The 19,582-nt window shown below is 41.7% G+C and overlaps 1 protein-coding gene across 6 annotated transcripts in view; it reads left to right on the top strand.

Moving 5' to 3' along the window:
- The window catches only part of KLHL13 (kelch like family member 13), a 199,100-nt gene extending 196,054 nt beyond the window's left edge, over window positions 1–3,046 (top strand). For all 6 annotated transcript variants that reach the window (XM_025277347.3, XM_006050447.4, XM_006050452.4 and 3 more), the window contains one exon: window positions 1,455–3,046. In XM_025277347.3, the coding sequence (XP_025133132.1) occupies window positions 1,455–1,942 (488 nt within the window). In that variant the 3' untranslated portion in view covers window positions 1,943–3,046. The remainder of the gene's footprint in view (window positions 1–1,454) is intronic.
- The last annotated feature ends 16,536 nt before the right edge of the window (window positions 3,047–19,582 follow it).

Below are 19,582 nucleotides of genomic sequence, written 5' to 3'. Positions count from 1 at the left end.
CACAGTAACACAAACTGTTAGTGTTCAAATCATCCTTATGTAGAATGTAGAAATGAGTCCTGTTTTAATGTAATGTTCACTTCCAGTATTTAGATTTGACTCTGATAGGTTCGTGCCATTTGGCCCTGACAGAGTCTACCTCTGACAATTTTCCCTCTTTTGAAGGTCGGCCAGTGCCAAGCCAGCAGCTACATTATTAGAGAACAAAGGCATTAAGGTGATGTTTGTGGTCTGAGTCTCTGAACGCTGCCTTAATAAAATCTGTAATCAAGAAGGATCAGTGAAAGGCCTTTAGTGTGTGATTGGCATGTTTCTGGTGTGAAATTTATGAGCAAACTATGGGACGTCTTATATTGAAAGAGCTTTCCAGGAAATCATATGTTCCGCTAATCAGTGATTTACACCATCTACCTATTTTATGTGTGTGGCTGCTATGCTATTATAATGAGAGCTGCAAGTTCTCTGGTGGGAAAAAATGACATTCGAATTGTTCTAGTGGTGATTTGGCATAACTAGCATATATTGCACAAATGACCTTACCAGTCAAGAGTAGGCTGGAAACCACAGCTGATTTTCAAACCAAAGAGCACTGTTTTGATTGCTCAGAACTCAGTGAAGTACAGAAAAAAATATAGAAAAGCAGAAAAAAAACCCAACAACCTAGTGATGGCCATCTGGCCCCCAGATAGTAGAGCTTTGAATGATGTGGCTGAAGCTTAGTCTAGTTTTCTCCCTAATCTGCAAACACATAGTTTGATATTTTCATTGTACAGACTGATTGAAATATGATCTAAAAATATGTTTTATAGATGATATGGGCTCAATAGATCAGCAACAAATCACTGTACATACAAAATTCCAGGTATATTCAGCATTCTGATTCTTTAAATTTTTAAGAGAGGACATTACCCATCGTCACCCTAAGGTCTACAAAAACAGTTCTGAATATTCATGTAAGCCTGTATAGTTGCATAACACTTTCGACTTTTCCAAAGCATTGTCATTTATTTCAATTCATATTCAAAATCCTAACTGGAGAACTAGAGTGGCCATTCTTATTTGACAAATGAGAAAGGGAACACCTAGCATTTAAAGAGCAGCAGGAGTGAATGATGCTTTGTAGTTGGGATTTACTGTAAACTCAACTTGAAAAGTAGCCAAAATATACTTTTTGTTCTGTAAAGCCTCTTAAATCCCTTGGGTCTCTGAGAAGGTCATTACAATAATATAAGCTACACTTTTGTTCTTTAAGGAGAGGAAAATATTATTTTCTTTATTTTTAATCCAGAGAAAGTAGTTATAGCGGGCAGACATGTATAAGAACACACTTGATAAACTCTAAAATGTCATAATATGTGGCTAGAAGTTAATTATCTGTGACAGAGAGCCTTCTATTAACTTTTGCATTTTCATATTAATCTGTTTATCTCCCACCTATAATTTTCATTCTTTAGGAGGAATTACTCATGACACTTTTCAAAAGGAGCTCATGTGCTTTGACCCTGATACTGACAAATGGATACAGAAGGCGCCAATGACCACTGTCAGAGGTCTGCATTGCATGTGCACTGTGGGAGAAAGGCTCTACGTCATTGGCGGCAATCACTTCAGAGGAACCAGTGATTATGACGACGTCCTAAGCTGTGAATACTACTCACCGATCCTTGACCAGTGGACCCCAATTGCTGCTATGTTAAGAGGGCAGAGTGATGTTGGGGTCGCTGTCTTTGAAAATAAAATCTACGTGGTTGGTGGGTATTCGTGGAATAATCGTTGTATGGTAGAGATCGTGCAGAAATATGATCCAGATAAAGATGAATGGCATAAGGTATTTGATCTCCCAGAATCCCTGGGTGGCATCCGAGCTTGCACACTCACGGTTTTTCCACCTGAAGAAACCACACCATCACCTTCTAGAGAGTCCCCTCTTTCTGCACCGTAAGATCGTCCCTGCAACTAAGATGCTGTAGTCCTATCTTTGCAGTGTGTCACGAATTCTCTTCTTTTGCCCCCTCCCCTTAAGTAGTGTATGTTAGGATTATCCTCCAGTAATTGATACAAATATTGGAAAAAAAGACATTGATGTTCTTCGTGCTGTTTGTTTGGCTTCGAGTGTTTATAAAGTGGTAACAAACCATTCTGGAAATGTATCCCATAGAAGCTGATATTTAACATACAAGAAAAAAAAAGTATTGTCTATAAGATGTTTCTTCAGTACTTTTTGATGCTGTGTACTGGGTGTAAGGTGTTTGTCATCTTACATTAGAAAAGCCCAAAAAAACAAGTTAAAAGGTGGATTATAGTAAATGTGCAACTGTGCTAACTAGGCTTCAAAGTAAAAAGTTTTCCTTTCATCTTTGACTGTGAGATGTTAAAGGGAGACAGCCAGTTCCAACAGGAGACACCAGACAAAAGGTTGCCAACTCGCATGAGCTACCTGCCTCTTTCCATAAAGTATTTTTGACATACCTGTCAGCCCTCCTGTCTGTGGGGGTGCATTGAAAACACATCCAATTTCTTAGATGCACAGGAGAAATAATCATTGAAATTCACCAATCTTAATTTTAAAAAAACAGCATGACCCCTCAACTTGTAAACAAGGGTTTGGGGGTTTTTAAGTGTGTATAAATACATGCACACATATATGTCAAAAAGGAAATTTTAAAAAATTGACTAGAATGTCAAATTAATGCAAAAAAATAAATACTTTTAAATTTCTTCCAAAAAGCAGCTTCAGTTAAAATGGGAATTCAGTATGCACATACTGAATGCACGTATGTAGAATCATACTGAATTTAGGTGGACAAGGGCTAGAAATTTTGAGCAACTAAATTTGTCATTTGACCAGATTTTTCCCTCCAAAACTATATTCTACACCTTCTCCTTTGCTGTTGAGATAACTTACATATTATATGTATTCTGTATACTCAGTTCATAAGATTATTTAGCACACAATATAGCAGCTTGATCTGGTGAGCTGCTTTTGCTCAGTGAATTCAATTTCCATGTTCTATCTTTTTTGTTCAATAAAAAACATTTGATGTCGTTTTGGTGTGAGATATTCTATTATTGTCTGATTTGACTTCCTTTTATTAAATATCTTTTTTTTTTTAGTGTGCCAAGATCTAAATGATCAGAACTTAAGAGTACTGAACAGCTTGGATTACTGAATACTAGTATCTTTCATTCAAGGAAGAAAGAATTTGACCAGGTCCAGCTTCATTGGTGAAAACTCCTTGTTGGTTGTTTTTGAGGAGTTATTGGGTTAACCAAAAAGTTCATTCAGTTTTTTCATATCCATCTTACAGAAGTTTTTGGCCAACGCAAAATAGTCTGCAATATGGGAGACCTGGGTTCGATTCCTGGGTTGAGAAGATTCCCTAGAGAAGGGAAAAGCTATCCACTCCAGTATTCTGGCGTGGAGAATTCCATGGACTGTGTAGTCCATGGGGTCTCAAAGAGTCAGACATGACTGAGCAACTTTCACTTAAAATAGTTTGTAGAAGATGCTCATTGGCCTCTCTGCATCCCCACAGGGTAATATGTCTAAACCACAAGAGCAATGGAATTTCTGAGGTCAGTTTCCCTGCTCTTTGAGAAGATCCATCTTGTCTAACAAGAAGAGATCATGTAAAATAACCTAAGAGATTTGTTCTCAACCAAGGATTATAAAGAAAAAGTTTTTGTAGGTTATTGTCTGATCATTATGTTAGGGCCATGTGTATGATTTTTCCTACTTCATCTGAAAATGACCAGGTTAAATGACCAGGTTAAAATTTTGAGCTATTTCAGACCAACGAGTATCACCAAAGTTCTTAACCAGTGGGTAATTGGCAGTACCCTGTCACTACCTTTGTCTTGAGTTAATCATAACAAAGAAAACCATTTTCCCATCAGTGGTACTTTTGAATGTTAGGAGAGGCCTAGTTTGAATTTGAAAGACCCTCTTTGGCAGGATTATTCTTTTTTCTAATTAGTTTTCATTAGGGTATAGTTGCTTCATAATGTGTTAGTTTTTACTGTATAGCAAAGTGAATCAGCTATATGTATACATATATCTCCTGTTTCTTGGACTGCCTTTGCATTCAGGCCACCACACTGCATTAAGTAGAGTTCCCTGTGCTATACAATAGGTTCTTGTCAGTTATCTATTTTATACATAGTATCAATAGTGTATGTGTTAATCTCAATCTCCCAATTCCTCCAACCCTACCCCTTTCCCCCTTTGTATCCATACATTTGTTCTCTACCTCTATGTCTCTATTTCTTAAGTCACAGTAACTGGTCACATATTTTCACTTCTCTGTTTATAGGCAGAATGGATTCAACCATTTGCACAGAGTTAACAACTGCCCAAATGTGGGAGCATGTACAAGACAGACTGAGGTCCCACCAGAGTCCAGTGTGAGTATTCCTGGTCAGGCAACTCTCCTCTAAGGGTCTTCGGAATCCTCTCCATTCAGTCAGCAGAAGAAAAATGGAGCATTGAAGGCATGAGGGATGTTGGGTTGAAAGAGGCTTACATCACATTTACCCAGATTCTGCTGGTCAGAAATCAGTCCTGTGTCCACCCAGAAGCCCAAAGGGGACTGGAAAATATCAGACAGCCACATGCCCAGAAAGAAGAGGAAATAGGGTCTGTGATTTGTTCCCAGTTTGCCAAGGGGAATAACAAAGCACACAGATTCTGTTTGACAGCTTACCTTTTCTGCATCCATGCCATATGTTATTTAGAACAACAATGCACGTCACACAAGTGCTGTTATTAAACAATTCCAACAGCTGGTAAACTACTACACATTTTCCTTTATTGCAAATTAACCATTTTTCTTTATAAAAATATATGCCAGTCATTGGTTGACTTTACAAACATTTCTCACATTTGCCTTTCTTAGGTTCTTGTTTTACTTGAAAAAGGAGTTATTGAGTTATAATGTAGTAAATGTTTAATGTTATGTTAATATAATGTATTAAATGTTTAATGTATTAAATCTCAAAAGGGTTGTCATTTCCCTTCCTGGTCAAGGCTGGTAGAGTGCAGAAGATGAATGAAAAAAGGTACTTTGCTTATTTCAAAATTTTTTTTTATTTTTATCTCATAATCAAGTTTTGTCCTGAAAAGAAAGATGATGACCCGAACCTGTTTCCTCTCTCATGTAACTTTAGCGACTTAAAAATATATATGTATGTATTGTCTCTTCAGAAGTTGCTAAAATAACTCCCTTTCATGAGCCCCTGAGCCAGTGGCCCACAAGGCAATTAAGTGGTATTTTATTTAATTAGTCTGTGACCTTTTTTTCCATTTCAAGCGCCTTTGTGTATTCCCCCGCTCCCCACCACCCTACACCCCCGCCCAAGAATGGTAAGCAGACTTCTTTTACCTTACTCTGGAAAAGTTGGCTCTGCCTCTAATTTTATTCTTGGCTATTGTGTGTTTTATTTTCAAGGCACCAGACCTCAGATTTAGTCCTTTCCATATCAGAGAACTCTTGGAATATGTGGGCAGCAAAGTAAATGTGAAATAAGTTCACAAGGATTCCAGGAATTTTATTTTTAATGGATCAAATCATGCAGTATTTTAAAACTCTTGGTAGTTATAAACAGGCATAATAGAGAAAAATTGGTAAATAAAAGGGAAGAAAAAAGTCATTCATCTCCCCCCATGTCAGTAACTAGAGCTAAATGTATTTTGCTTTTACACTATTATCATTTCAAATCAGTATAAATAATTTTGTATGACAGTATATTTTTTGATATATTAATATATCATTTCCTGATATGAAATACATTCTAGAACATCTGTGCATTTTAATTACTGATACAAAATATGTCAATACAGTATTTAGAGTAAGACTTCTAACCCCTGTATTAAGTGAGGTTTAACTACTCAGCAATATATTGGGTTTATATCAGTGTAAAAATATTAAAATATTAATGTGATCAAATCAGATGTCCATTGAATTAAGTAATAGTGTTTCAGGAATGGGGACCCCTTCCAGGGCCCAAAACTGGACTCTTGTCTAACACTCAGAAATAAAATGTCCAAGGAGACACATGTGCTGACAAAGCAAGAGATTTTATTGGGAAGGGGCACCTGGGTGGAGAGCAGTAGGATAAGGGAACCCAGGAGAACTGCTCTGCCATGGCTCGGGTTTTACGGTGATCAGATTAGTTTCCAGGTTGTCTTTAGCAAATCATTCTGAGTCAGAGTCCTTCCTGGTGGTGCACGCCTTGTTCAGCCAAGATTGATGCCAGAGAGAAGGATTCTGGGAGGTGGTCGGACATGTGGCGTCTCCTTTTGACCTTTCCTGAACTCTTCTGGTTGGTGGTGGCTTATTAGTTCTGTGTTCCTTACCAGGACCTCCTGTCATAAAGCAACTCATGCAAATGGTTACTGTGGTGCTGGGCCAGGGTGGGCGGTTTCAGTCAGTGTGCTTCCCCTAACAAGGTGATACTAGGTAATTAAAATATTTATTTCATCAATGAATTAAGTAATTTGTATAATTAAAATCTCAGAGTAGATAGTTCATTCTCTATTTTTTATTAGTATTTTAAAGGTGATTACAGGTTTTTGTATTAAGTGGTAGTTTTAGGGATGTATTCATTCTCTATTTAAATTTAGTATTCCTTGCTGTCTCCACTAATCAGCCCAATGCTTCTTCACCTTGCATGTTATTTGGCAATGGGACTATGATAAATGAAGACTGAACTTTAAAAAATGAGAATAAAGGCCACAGCTCTGTCAAAAGCAAACAAAGCAGGAATCATTACAATATTCAGTTCAGTTCAGTTCAGTCGCTCAGTTGTGTCCGACTCTTTGTGACCCCATGAATCACAGCACACCAGGCCTCCCTGTCCATCACTAACTCCTGAAGTTCATTGAAACTCATGTCCACTGAGTCAGTGATGCCATCCAGCCATCTCATCCTCTGTCGTCCCCTTCTCCTCCTTGCCCCCAATCCCTCCCAGCATCAGGGTCTTTTCCAATGAGTCAACTCTTTGCATGAGGTGGCCAAAGTATTGGAGTTTCAGCTTTAGCATCAGTCCTTCCAATGAACACCCAGGCGTTATCTCCTTTAGCATGGACTGGTTGGATCTCCTTGCAGTCCAAGGGACTCTCAAGAGTATTCTCCAACACCACAGTTCAAAAGCATCAATTCTTCGGCGCTCAGCTTTCTTCACAGTCCGACTCTCACATCCATACATGACCACTGGAAAAATCATAGCCTTGACTACACGGACCTTGTTGGCAAAGTAATGTCTCTGCTTTTCAATATGCTATCTAGGTTGCTCATAACTTTTCTTCCAAGGAGTAAATGTCATTTAATTTCATGGCTTCAATCACTATCTGCAGTGATTTTGGAGCCCATGAAAATAAAAGTCTGCCACTGTTTCCACTGTTTCCCCATCTATTTTGCCATGAAGTGATGGGACCAGATGCCATGATCTTAGTTTTCTGAATGTTGAGCTTTAAGCCAACTTTTTCACTCTCCTCTTTCACTTTCATCAAGAAGCTTTTTAGTTCCTTTTCACTTTCTGCCATAAGGGTGGTGTCATCTGCATATTTGAGGTTATTGATATTTCTCCCAGTAATCTTGATTCCAGCTTGTGCTTCTTCCAGCCCAGCGTTTCTCATGATGTACTCTGCATAGAAGTTAAATAACCAGGGTGACAATATATAGCCTTGATGTACTCCTTTTCCTATTTGGAACCAGTCTGTTGTTCCATGTCCAGTTCAAACTGTTGCTCCCTGACCTGCATATAGGTTTCTCAAGAGGCAGGTCAGGTGGTCTGGTATTCCCATCTCTTTCAGAATTTTCCACAGTTTATTATGATCCACACAGTCAAAGGCTTTGGCATAGTCAATAAAGCAGAAATAGATGTTTTTCTGGAACTCTTTTGCTTTTTCCATGATCCAACGGATGTTGGCAATTTGACCTCTGATTCCTCTGCCTTTTCTAAAACCAGCTTGAACTTCTGGAAGTTCACGGTTCACGTATTGCTGAAGCCTGGCTTGGAGAATTTTGAGCATTACTTTACTAGCTTGTGAGATGAGTGCAATTGTGCGGTAGTTTGAGCATTCTTTGGCATTGCCTTTCTTTGGGATTGGAATGAAAACTGACCTTTTCCAGTCCTGTGGCCACTGCTGAGTTTTCCAAATTTACTGGCATATTGAGTGCAGCACTTTCACAGCATCATCTTTCAGGATTTGAAATAGCTCAACTGGAATTCCATCACCTCCACTAGCTTTGTTCCTAGTGATGCTTTCTAAGGCCCACTTGACTTGACATTCCAGGATGTCTGGCTCTAGGAGAGTGATCACACCATCGTGATTATCTGGGTCATGAAGATCTTTTTTGTACAGTTCTTATGTGTATTCTTGCCACCTCAACAGGTTGGCAAACTTTTTGTATAAAAATGTAAAGATTTTAATCTCTGTTGGACCATTGGTCTTTGTCATGATGACTCATCTCTGCTGTTGTAGTTGGAAAATGTAAAGAATGTGTAAATGAATGACCATCAGTGTGTTCCAATAAAACTTTAGGCCAGTGAAATTTGAATATCATGTAATAAATTACAAATACTGCTCTCCTTTTGAATTTTTAGCCATTTAAAAAAATAAAGAATATCCTTAGCTATTGGACCATAGAATAGTAGGCCACATTGCAGACTTGGTCCATGGTCAGGAGTTTGCTGACCTCTGTTTTAAAAGAGCACGTTTCATTATCATTCATTTATTCTTTCAACAGACATAAATTGTGAACCTATTTCATATCAGTCAATGAAGAGTCCTAGGGTCTATAAAAATGAGTAAAACTGAATCCCTGCCCTCAAGGAGCTCAGTCTAGTTGGGTAGATCGATGCTTACAATGTGGTGTGCCGGAGGCTAGGATGGGTGTGTGAAGAAGCCACATCTGAGCAAATCACATAAATAGATATTTATAAAATGAATGACGAAATCAACAAAGAAAAGAGTGTCTGCATTAATGCAACTTTTCTTGCCACAAAGCTATAAATAAAAGAATATGTATAAGAAAGGTGCAGTCAGTCCTTGAAACCCTAGCTCCTGTCCCCTGATCAACTGCATCTAATTATCCAAACTACCAACTTGCTGGTTCTGTGCTAGGTAGAGTCACACACAACATGCCCTTTAAAATACTCTGTAACCAGCAAAGTGCAGAATGGGATATTTAACAAGACATCCCGAAAATCTCAGTGTGTCAATATCTTTTCTGCTGCAAGTAACTGAAATCCCCAACTCTAACAATAAGGAAATGTGTTTTCTCAGAGCTGCAAAGCCCACTGGAGGTAAAGGAGGCCCCAGGCACAATGTAATTAGCTCAATGTTGTCAAACTCCCTGGTTGGTTGGTTTTCTTTTTCTCTCATATCCCCACTCTATTTGCAATAACATTTGTAAGCACTGTATTTTGCCAGTAGCATTCCTTGTTCACATCCAGAGAGAGAGAAAAACCTCTCTCTCTCAATTGTGGAATTTAAATTCTCTTTAGTCTGTTGGAGCCAACTTAGGACACACAATTTGTCCGTGGACCTGTTGCTAGGGGAGTTCTGTGCATGGATCGGCTTAGATTAACTATCTGATGCAAAATCATTGTTGAGGAATTAACCATAATACTTTCCTCACTTGAGAAGAACAAGAGGGAAACATGGAGAAGGAAATGTAGCTAATTTGAATTTTTTTGGGTTCCATTTGTCCATAATCAGCCTGGGCTTTTTCTAGATTCATGTTTTTCAAGTCTGAGTACAGAAATCTTCAAAGTGTGGTCCAGGCAACCTGGTGTTCCTGAGAATCCTTCAGGGAATTCTAGAAGTCAAAACCATTCTCATCATACTATGATCTCATTTGCAAGTGTATGGTGGCATTTTCCAGAGATTGAAGGCCAAGCAGTTATGCCATTGCTCTGTCAGGTAATTGGATATGAGCTTGGATATTCTTGTATTTAAAAACCTCTCATCCTTCGTTTCTAATACAATAAACATCAATAGCTGTAATGCACATAAACACAGTCTCTGGTGTCCTCAAATTTTAAGAATATAAAGAAGCCCCGAGACCCAAAAGTTTGAGAACTGCTGAGTTCTAAGATCAATTTTAGAAACATTTTGTACAAAAATGGAATAAAAAATAGAGTATGCCCTAGATCACACATTTAAGTATTGTTTTGTGACTTTTTCTTTTGACTATGTATATGCATGAATTTACATATATTAAATATACACATATGCATGTATTTAATCAAAAGAAAAAATTCACCAAACAATACTTATATGTGTGTGTGTGTGTGTGTGGTTACAATATAAACAAAATGCTCTAATGTGGACTCCTGGGTTATTTGAAGTCCTGACACCAAAAAGCAAAGTTCCAAAAGATACATCACTTAAGGTCTGATTTCTCAGTTCTCATGTCTTATCTGAAAACCTACCTACTCCCTCAGTGATTAAACCCAGGCAGCCACAACGAAGTATAAGTTATCTCCTAGCCTTGTAGGTTCAGTTCAGTTGCTCAGTTGTGTCTGACTCTTTGCGACCCCATGAACCACAACACGCCAGGCCTCTCTGTCCATCACCAACTCCAGGAGTTCACCCAAACCCATGTCCATTGAGTCGGTGATGCCATCCAACCATCTCATCCTCTGTCATCCCCTTCTCCTCCTGCCCTCAATCTTTCCCAGCATCAGGGTCTTTTCAAATGAGTCAGCTCTTCGCGTCAGGTGGCCAAAGTATTGGAGTTTCAGCTTCAAAATCAGTCCTATCAATGAACACCCAGGACTGATCTCCTTTAGGATGGACTGATTGGATCTCCTTGCAGTCCAAGGGACTCTTAAGAGTCTTCTCCAACACCACAGTTCAAAAGCATCAATTCTTTGATGCTCAGCTTTCTTTATAGTCCAACTCTCACATCCATACGTGACCCCTGTAAAAACAATAGCCTTGACTAGACGGACCTTTGTTGACAAAGTAATGTCTCTGATTTTTAATATGCTGTCTAGGTTGGTCATAACTTTCCTTTCAAGGAGTAAGCGTCTTTTAATTTCATGGCTGCAGTCACCATCTGCAGTGACTTTGGAGCCCAGAAAAATAAAGCCAGCCACTGTTTCCCCATCTATTTGCCATGAAGTGATGGGACTGGATGCCATGATCTTAGTTTTCTGAATGTTGAGCTTTAAACCAACGTTTTCACTCTCCTCTTTCACTTTCTTCGGAATTCACAGCAAAATCACATTAGAATAGAACACATACTCTGAATGGATTGGGTTGGCCAAAAAGTTCTTCTGGGTTTTTCCATATGAAAACTGGAAGGAAGTTTGTGGCCAACCCTATATCTTAAGTGGTACACAATCATGGCAGCAGCCCATGATTTTGATTCATCACATAAATATTTTCCTGAAGCCCTCTCTATAATAGACATTAATAAATAGGGAAAGCAAAAAGGTTCTGACTGCAAGCCATAGAAACCAAACTCCAACCAGCTCATGCTCAAATAAAAATATTAGACCAGTTATTGGGGCATCCTCTACAACCATAGGAAGACCTAGCTGCCCCTGGAACATGGAGAAAACCAGAAGGACTCAAAGACTGTTAGCACTCTGACTCTGCTTTTCTTTGAGGGCTGGATTCATTGCTTCCTCCCATGGAGTAGCCTCTCTGACATGGCAGTGGCCTGAGAATGCCTGCCTTTCCCTCACAATGGAGAAAATACTCCCCTCTTGCCATCATCAGTTGAAAACTCCTTGGGAAGCACAGAGATAGGACGGGTTTAGATCACTTACCTTTGGATGAATACACGAGAGCCTCAGGGTACCAATGTGATGGGCAGGGACTTGATCCCTAGAAAGGGGAACATTCCCAGTGAATGGGGAAATTAATCTGAGTTGAGACGTCCCCCAAATTGATGTCAACAAAAACAAGTTCAGAGACTTCCCTAGTGGTTCAGTAACTAAGACTCTGTGCTCCCAGTGCAGGGGATGAAGGTTCGATCCTTGATCAGGGAACTAGATCTCACATGCTGCAACTAAGACCCAGTGCAGGTAAATAAATAAATATTTAAAAAATAACAATAAAGTTCAAGCTACACAAAGTAACCCCATTCAGGTCCAAAGAAAAATGAATGTGTGTGTTTGCCAGTCAAGAGGTCAAATATTTCTCAAAACTAACAGAGTTTGTCAGAAGGACTGAGCCCTCCTGAGGGCTCAGGAAGTACCTCTCCATCTGCTATCTTCCACCTCACTGAGGCTCCAGCAGCCCTGCCTGCTTCAGAAGGACCTCATGGGAGGTGGTAAGGGAGGCAGAACTCAGGCTGCTGCCTCTCATTGCCCATCACCTTCACTGTACAGCATCTTGGTACAGATAGAGACACAAATGCACAATGACAAAACCTGGCAGGATCTGAGCAAGGATCTCCGAGTGAGTGTTTTGGACTCTTTTTTTTTTTTTTTTTTAAAGCAGCTTCCAAGCTGTTAAACACCAACAATGTGTGATGAAGTTGCTGTAGCAGATTTTTGGAACTAAGACTGGGAATGTAGCAGCAGGGCACCCAAAAGCGGTCAGCATGTCTGAGCCAGGGACAGGTCCTGCTCTCAGGCAAGAAAGAAGAAGCTGAGAAACAGCATGCAAAAGTCAAGAGGCCTAGAGTTGTGTCCTTGGGACCAATTAGAGTGACTGGTGGTCAGCGCACTTGGGACAAGAATAGGCTCCATAGTGGCCGCAAGAGCTGGTAAAGGTTTGGATATCCTTGACCTCATATCTGGTGTCCCCTTTCTGTCCCTGTGCTAGAAGCTCTCCCACATTTTTCCCATTCGGTCTTTGATACCTTTGGTAAAAGAGATGATAAGACTCTATCCTGCTAGAGGAATTGTGAAGCTTACAGGGATGGTGTGCATGCATTTGGGAGGCTTCTAGGAAGTGTGTGCTTAGGCCATACAACTCCACCAGTTTGGGCTTCCCTGGTGGCTCAGATGGTAAAGATATCTGCTTGCATTGCAAGAGATCTGAGTTCAATCCCTTGGTCAGGAATATCCCCTGGAGAAGGGAATGGCTACCCACTGCAGTATTCTTACCTGGAAAACTGAATGGACAGAGGAGCCTAGCAGGCCCCAGTCCATGGGGTCACAAAGAGTCGGACACGACTGAGCCACTAACACTCTGCACTCTGGATCTCTCCACCAGTTCAGGGTCCAGAATAAAATGTGTGGGACAGCTGATTTAGGAGTGAGAGGTTTCCAAAGTCATGGCAGTGTCAGGTGGTATGGGGGTGGGTGGCCAGTCCAACTGATCCAGTGCTGAGGGCAGGGGTGATCACCATCAGGAATGTGTGCTTCCACAGTCAGGTATCTGAAGTCAGGGAGTTGGCAGGAAGAGCTGAGTCAGGTGCACAGGCTTTGAGGGGGACCCACGTACTGCCTTTTACCTTGTGTGATTTTTTTTCTTAATATATATATTTTTTATTAAAGTATAGTTGACTTGCAATGTTTCAGGTGCACAGCAAGGTGATTCAGTTATACATATAAACATACATTATTTTTGAAATTATTTTTCATTATAAGCTATTAGAAGATATTGACTGTAGTTCCCTGTGCCCGAATGAGCTTGGGAAGGGCAAGGTCAGCATCATCAGGGGGAGGAGGGACAGGGACACACTAGTTTGCTGTGTCCTTAATTGTGCCAGGAAGTCTTCAATTTGAGGACTGTTTCCCAGAAATGAAAACTTTTGATTTTACATTTCATTTTTATTAGTAAAATTTTCAAACATACTGACATGTAGGGAAAATTGTATGATGAACACCTGCACATCCATTCCTTACGTGTAACAGTTACATTCTGTCACATTTGTTTCATCTGATTTTCTGTTAAAGTATTTTAAAGGAAATTCTGGACATTAGGATGTTTATTCCCTAAGTACCTCGGTGTGGTGCTGAGTGCTCAGTTGTGTCTGACTCAGTGACCCCATGAACTGTAGCCCGCCAGGCTCCTCTGTCCATGGGATTCTCCAGTATTCTACTGGAATGGGGTGCCATTCCCTTTTCCAGGGGAATCTTCCCAACCCAGATCTATCTCCTGCATTGGCAGGTGGATTCTTTACCACTGAGCCACCTGGGAAGCCCCAAATACTTCATTACATATATTTAAACCTAAGAGATTTTTTTCCTTCTTAACACCAATCCTATTATCCTGGCTAACAAAATTCATAATTTCTTACTCCAGTATCCATGAAAATATCCACTAAATATTTAAATGTCCCCGTGTTCCCCAGCTCTCTCTTACTCCTTTGTTGAAGCCTGGATAGAAGAGAACAGTGCTAGAACACATGCCAGTGAGACAGGAAGGAAGGGGGCCACCAGCCCAGTCCCTGAGTATTCTAGACCTCTAGCAAAGGAAGCAGTTGCCATAGACTAATGACCCAAAAGGGCTAATGATCATCATCAGTGAATATATCTCCAACAATAGGATTTTTCATCAGAGGTTCAGAAGGCTGCCATTTTTTTCAGAGCTCTCAGGAGTGAGGCCAGAAGCCTGAGAAGTGGGCCTTGGCCATCTCTGGGTACAAAACTAAGAAAAAGAGAGATTTTTTAAAAATTTTCTTAAGGTAAGCTAAACTGCTGTAACAAGCAGACTGCCAAATGAGAATGGCTCAGAGTCAAGATGCTTACTTTGTACCCATATACCAGGCAAGTCGCGTTCTGGCCCAAGGGTGGCTTTGCTCTATGTGATCACTCAGGAGCCAGCTCTCCCATCTATGATTCGGCAAATAGCCACGATCATCTCCAGCTCAGTGAGGGTGAATCGGGGGGAGGGAATAACTGAGGACCAAATGAGGGGGTTTGGGGGCCAGATCTGATTGTGGTATAGAACTTCCCATACGACTTTCAAAGAGGTTAGGAAACAAAATCTAAGGTTGGACTCAGAAGAAAGAGACAACTGTGGTGAAGCACTAGCAGATGCTGCCACAGCACAAGAGTCCCATCTCCTTGATTTAAGAGGCAGCTTGTTGCCAGAGAACTGGCAGGATCTTATGCAGGGACTGTCAGTCATAAAGATCTCATGGGGCTTGAGATTGTGAACTCAGGGAGGGGATGAGAATAGATTGCTTTTTCAGGTATCAATGCTACAACCATCTGCTACAACCTCAGACTGCAAGATCAGGGTAGCAGGTGCAAGAAAAGCTCATGAATTTCACTCCTACTGCTCAGTCCTGGGGGAGTTCCTAAAGACCAGTGCCAGAGTCAGAACCTCTGTCCATTCAGTGTGAAACTCTCTTGCCAAGTGGATAATAATTTCCTCTTGTCCAAATACAGGAGGAAACTGAGTCACGAGCTCTGATGTGTGAGAGAACAACTTCGAACCCAAAGTTATGCACAAGTGTTGGTCGTGCTTACAAATGATTGAAACAGGGCCCAGACCCTGTGGATCAGGGTTTCCAACAGGAGGCTGTGGATGGCTCCCAAAGAGGAAACCCCAGTCTCCACCATGGGCTAGGGGAACACAGGAACAGGCTCGAGAGCAGGGTCCAGTGAGCTACTTCTGTGAGACTCTTAGGGTTCTGTCATAGGATCGTATTTTCTGACTGCTGTCTGTCCCTCTGCTTTCTAAGGTTCCTGGTGTCTAAGCTCACATTCATTTCCACTTAGCACTGGGCTGATAAATATCTTAATGAACTGGGGAAACTTGACTGATGATAGTGATGGTTCTGTGGGGCAGGAGCTGGGAGTGCCTGGGAAGGCAAAGTCCCTGGTGCAGTATGTGTGTGCTCAATTGTGTCCGACTCTTGTGATCCCATGGACTGCAGCCCGCCAGGCTCCTCTGCCCATAGGATTTTCAAGGCAAGAATATTGGGGTGGGTTGCTGTTTCTTCCTCCAGCAGATCTTCCCAACCCAGGGATTAAACCCATATCTCTGGTATCTCCTACACTGGCAAGCAGATTCTTTATCAGGAAGTCTAGGGAATTAGACACATGGCCCTTCAGTGTACAGATGGCAAGGGGCAGAGATGGCCACTGTGGTCTGGTCAGGTCACGTATGGAAGTTTCACAGGGCTTGACGGATATTTATTTATTATTGAATGAAAGAGTCTTTAAATTCTATAGTAGGAATCCAACCACTTTGAGTCCTGAGCCTGGAGGCTGAAGGAGATTCTGAGACCATTGAGGCCAGTGACTCAAAGAATGCCCATTACTATCATCTGAGAAGAAATCTCATGAATGGAGCTCCATCCTGAGAGACCACACAAGGAATATTGTGTTGGGGGCACCTGGGACATGGCTGGCATCCATAGCACTGCCCATTGTCATATCTGGTGGCTGCTCTTTCTCCCCTTCAGTAGATTTCCTACTTGACCCTCCCTCTATGTGACTTCATAGAAGTGGGCAGATCTGGTTCTTTTCCAGGAGCATATCTGAGTGAGAGAGATCTGAGAGGGGGTCCACGGAAAGGGTGGGGGGGTCTTTGGAAGGTGAATGGACATCCAATCATCCATCCGAGAGGCGTTCCCAACTTTGCATCCTAGGGAAACACTTGTGTGGTCATTGGTTAAGAAGTTAGAGGTTTTTGCTTTTTATTTTTAAAGATTTTTTGATGTGGACCATTTGTAAAGTCTTTATTGAATTTGTTACTTCTATGTTGCTTCTGTTTCATGTTTTAGTTTTCTGCCCAAGAGGTATGTGGGATCTTAGCTCCCTGACCAGGGATCAAACCCTCACCCCCTGCATTGGAAGGCAAAGTCTTAACCACTGGACCACCAGGGAACTCCCAAGGAGTCAGAGTTTTAAACAAGCTGAAAGTTAAAGCATTAATCACTCAGTCATTTCTGACTCTGTGAGACCCAGTGGACTGTAGCCCACCAGGCTCCTCTCTCCATGAAATTCTCCAGGCAAGAATACTGGAGTGGGTTGCCATTTCCTCCTCTAGGGGAATCTTCCCAACCCAGGGATCAAACCCGAGTCTCCTGCATTGCAGGCAGATTCTTTACCACTGAGCCACCAGGGAAGTGAGATGGCAGGGTGTCTTTGTGCATATGGGAGAGCTAAGCCCATTGTGGAGGTTGGGCTTAGGACTGTGAAGGCTGTGAGGGAGGAGAGAGAATTGAATGGTGAACACGTTAGGCAGGGTGCCCCCACATCAGCCAGTTACCTCTTCTTGGAATGAAGAAGAGAGCACCTCACAGACCAGGTCCCACATATCCCATGTTCTTGGATATTTTCGAGGGTGGCCATGATAAGATTTAGGCACCCATTTGTCATGGATATCCTAGCCACACCACTGCGTGGACAGCCAGGGATTCTCTTGTGGTCGTCAAAAGTCCAGGAAGGCACCATAAAAAATTTAAATGTCCCAACAGATTCTAAAGGAGGGGGCAATGGGTGTCTTCCAGTGAAGCTACACACTGAGCATTTCACTCACCTGGCACGAAGTTTTTGATCTGCTTTTTTCCTTTATGTAGCAAGGATCCAGGCTCACAGAGACCCAAGAGCCCAGAGAGCCACCTATCTAAAGTGCTCAGACTCTAAGTATATGTAGGAAACCAACAGTTGCTTGGCCTGGGGCACTGGGGGGTGTTGTGGGGTCAGGGTGGACTGACCCCACAGACAGAAGACCACAGTTGGTTGTAGAACAATGAGCCCTTCCACTATCCGAATGTCTCTGAAAAATGGCTCTTTGGTTAAGAGTAGACCCAAGTTTATTCCAGATTTGTTTTTTTTTTTTTCCAAAGATTACAGAGTCTTTACTTAACTTCTTTTTATTTATTTTTGGTTGCACTGGGTCTTTGTTGCTGTGCGCAGGCTTTCTTTAGTTGCAGCAAGCAGGGGCTACTCTCTAGTTTCGGTGCTCGGGCTTCTCACTGCGGTGGCTTCTCTTGTTGCAGCACACGGGCTCTAGGGTGCCTGGACTTCAGTGGTTGTCACATGGGCTGTCACATGGCACATGGGCTCAGTAGTTGAGGTTTCTGGGCTCTAGAGGGTGGACTCAGTAGTTGTGGAGCACTGGCTGAGTTGCTCCGAGGCATGTGGGATCTTCCCAGACAAGGGATCAACCCATGTCCGCTATACTGGCAGGCGGATTCTTATCCACTGTACCACCAGGGAAGTCCTTATTCCTGGTTCTTGAGAGCAGAAGGGGAAAGGATAGTCAGCCCCATATTGGCAGAGGTTTTGGCCACGGACCCACAGTCATTCACGAGGGTTGAGAAGAGCCTGAGTCAGAGTTCTTTGGGAGGCAGCAACAACACAAGGGGGGAAACCATCCCTTGAGGAATTTTTTACCCAACACTTGCCCTCTGGGTGATAGTGACCATGAATGGAACTAGGGAGGCCCATGTGAAAGTGGTTGGGCCTTGGAGGGATCCAGCTCAGTAATAAGAGCCTGAGGAAAGGCCAGCCACTGGAGGGATGAGAGGTCACACTATTGTCACAGGCAGTTGTTGCTGTTGTTCAGTTGCTCAGTTGTGTTCAGCTCTTTGCCACCCCATGGACTGCAGCATGCCAGGCTTCCCTGTCCTTCACCATCTCCTGGAGCTTGCTCAAACTCATGTGCATTAAGTCAGTGATGCCATCCAACCATCTCATCTTCTGTCGTCCCCTTCTCCTCCTGCCTTCAATCTTTCCCAGCATCGAGGTCTTCTCTAACAAGTCAGCTCTTTGCATCAGGTGGCCAAAGTATTGGAGCTTCAGCTTCAGCATCAGTCCTTTCAATGACTATTCAGGGTTGATTTCCTTTAGGATTGACTGGTTTGATCTTCTTGCAATCCAAGGGACTCTCAAGAGTCTTCTCACAGGTAGAAAATCTCTCAATTGCTGACATAGCACAGAGGATAGAGTCTCTGTTGGGAATGACGACTCTGAAAACTGGGCTCCCCTCCACTTTTTTTCAATTTCTTCTATTTTTTAATTTATTGGCAAAAAAGGTGGTCATAGATGTCTTATCACTTTCATTTTATAAATCACTTGTTCCTATTTCTAACATTATTTATATGTGTGATATTTTTAGTCTATTTTGTTTGATGTCCTCAATTTTATTCTTTATTTCATTTTAACTGATATTTTTAATTGAAGTATAGTTTATTTTCGTACTTGCTAAGTCACTTCCATCATGTCTGATTCTTTGTGACCCTATGGACTGTAGCCTGCCTGGCTCCTCTGTCCATGGGATTCTCCATGCAAGAATACTGGAATGGATTGCCATTACCTTCTCCAGGGATAGCCTCACAAACCAGGGATCAAACCTGCATCTCTTATGTCTCTTCCATTGGCAGGTGGGCTCTTTACCACTAGAGCCACCTGGGAAGATATAGTTGATTTACAATGTTGTGTTAATTTCTGCTGTGCAGTAAAGTGATTCAGTTATATGAATATATACATATTCTTTTTTTTTATATTCTTTTCCATGATGGTTTATCACAGGATATTGCATATAGTTCCCTGTGCTACACAGTAGGACCTTGTTGTTGATCTGTCCTCCACTTTCAAAGAGAGGCAAAGGGACAGTGAAAAATGTATTTCTGTTATTACTGTTTTCAGGCTTGTCCAAGGTAAAATACACATGGTCCCATCAATCTGTACAGAGGCAGAAAAACAG

Source organism: Bubalus bubalis, chromosome X (assembly GCF_019923935.1).
Source record: "Bubalus bubalis isolate 160015118507 breed Murrah chromosome X, NDDB_SH_1, whole genome shotgun sequence".
Taxonomy (NCBI): Eukaryota; Metazoa; Chordata; class Mammalia; order Artiodactyla; family Bovidae; genus Bubalus; species Bubalus bubalis.
Note: the sequence above shows the minus strand (reverse complement) of the source record. Positions and strands in the feature narration are given on the sequence as shown.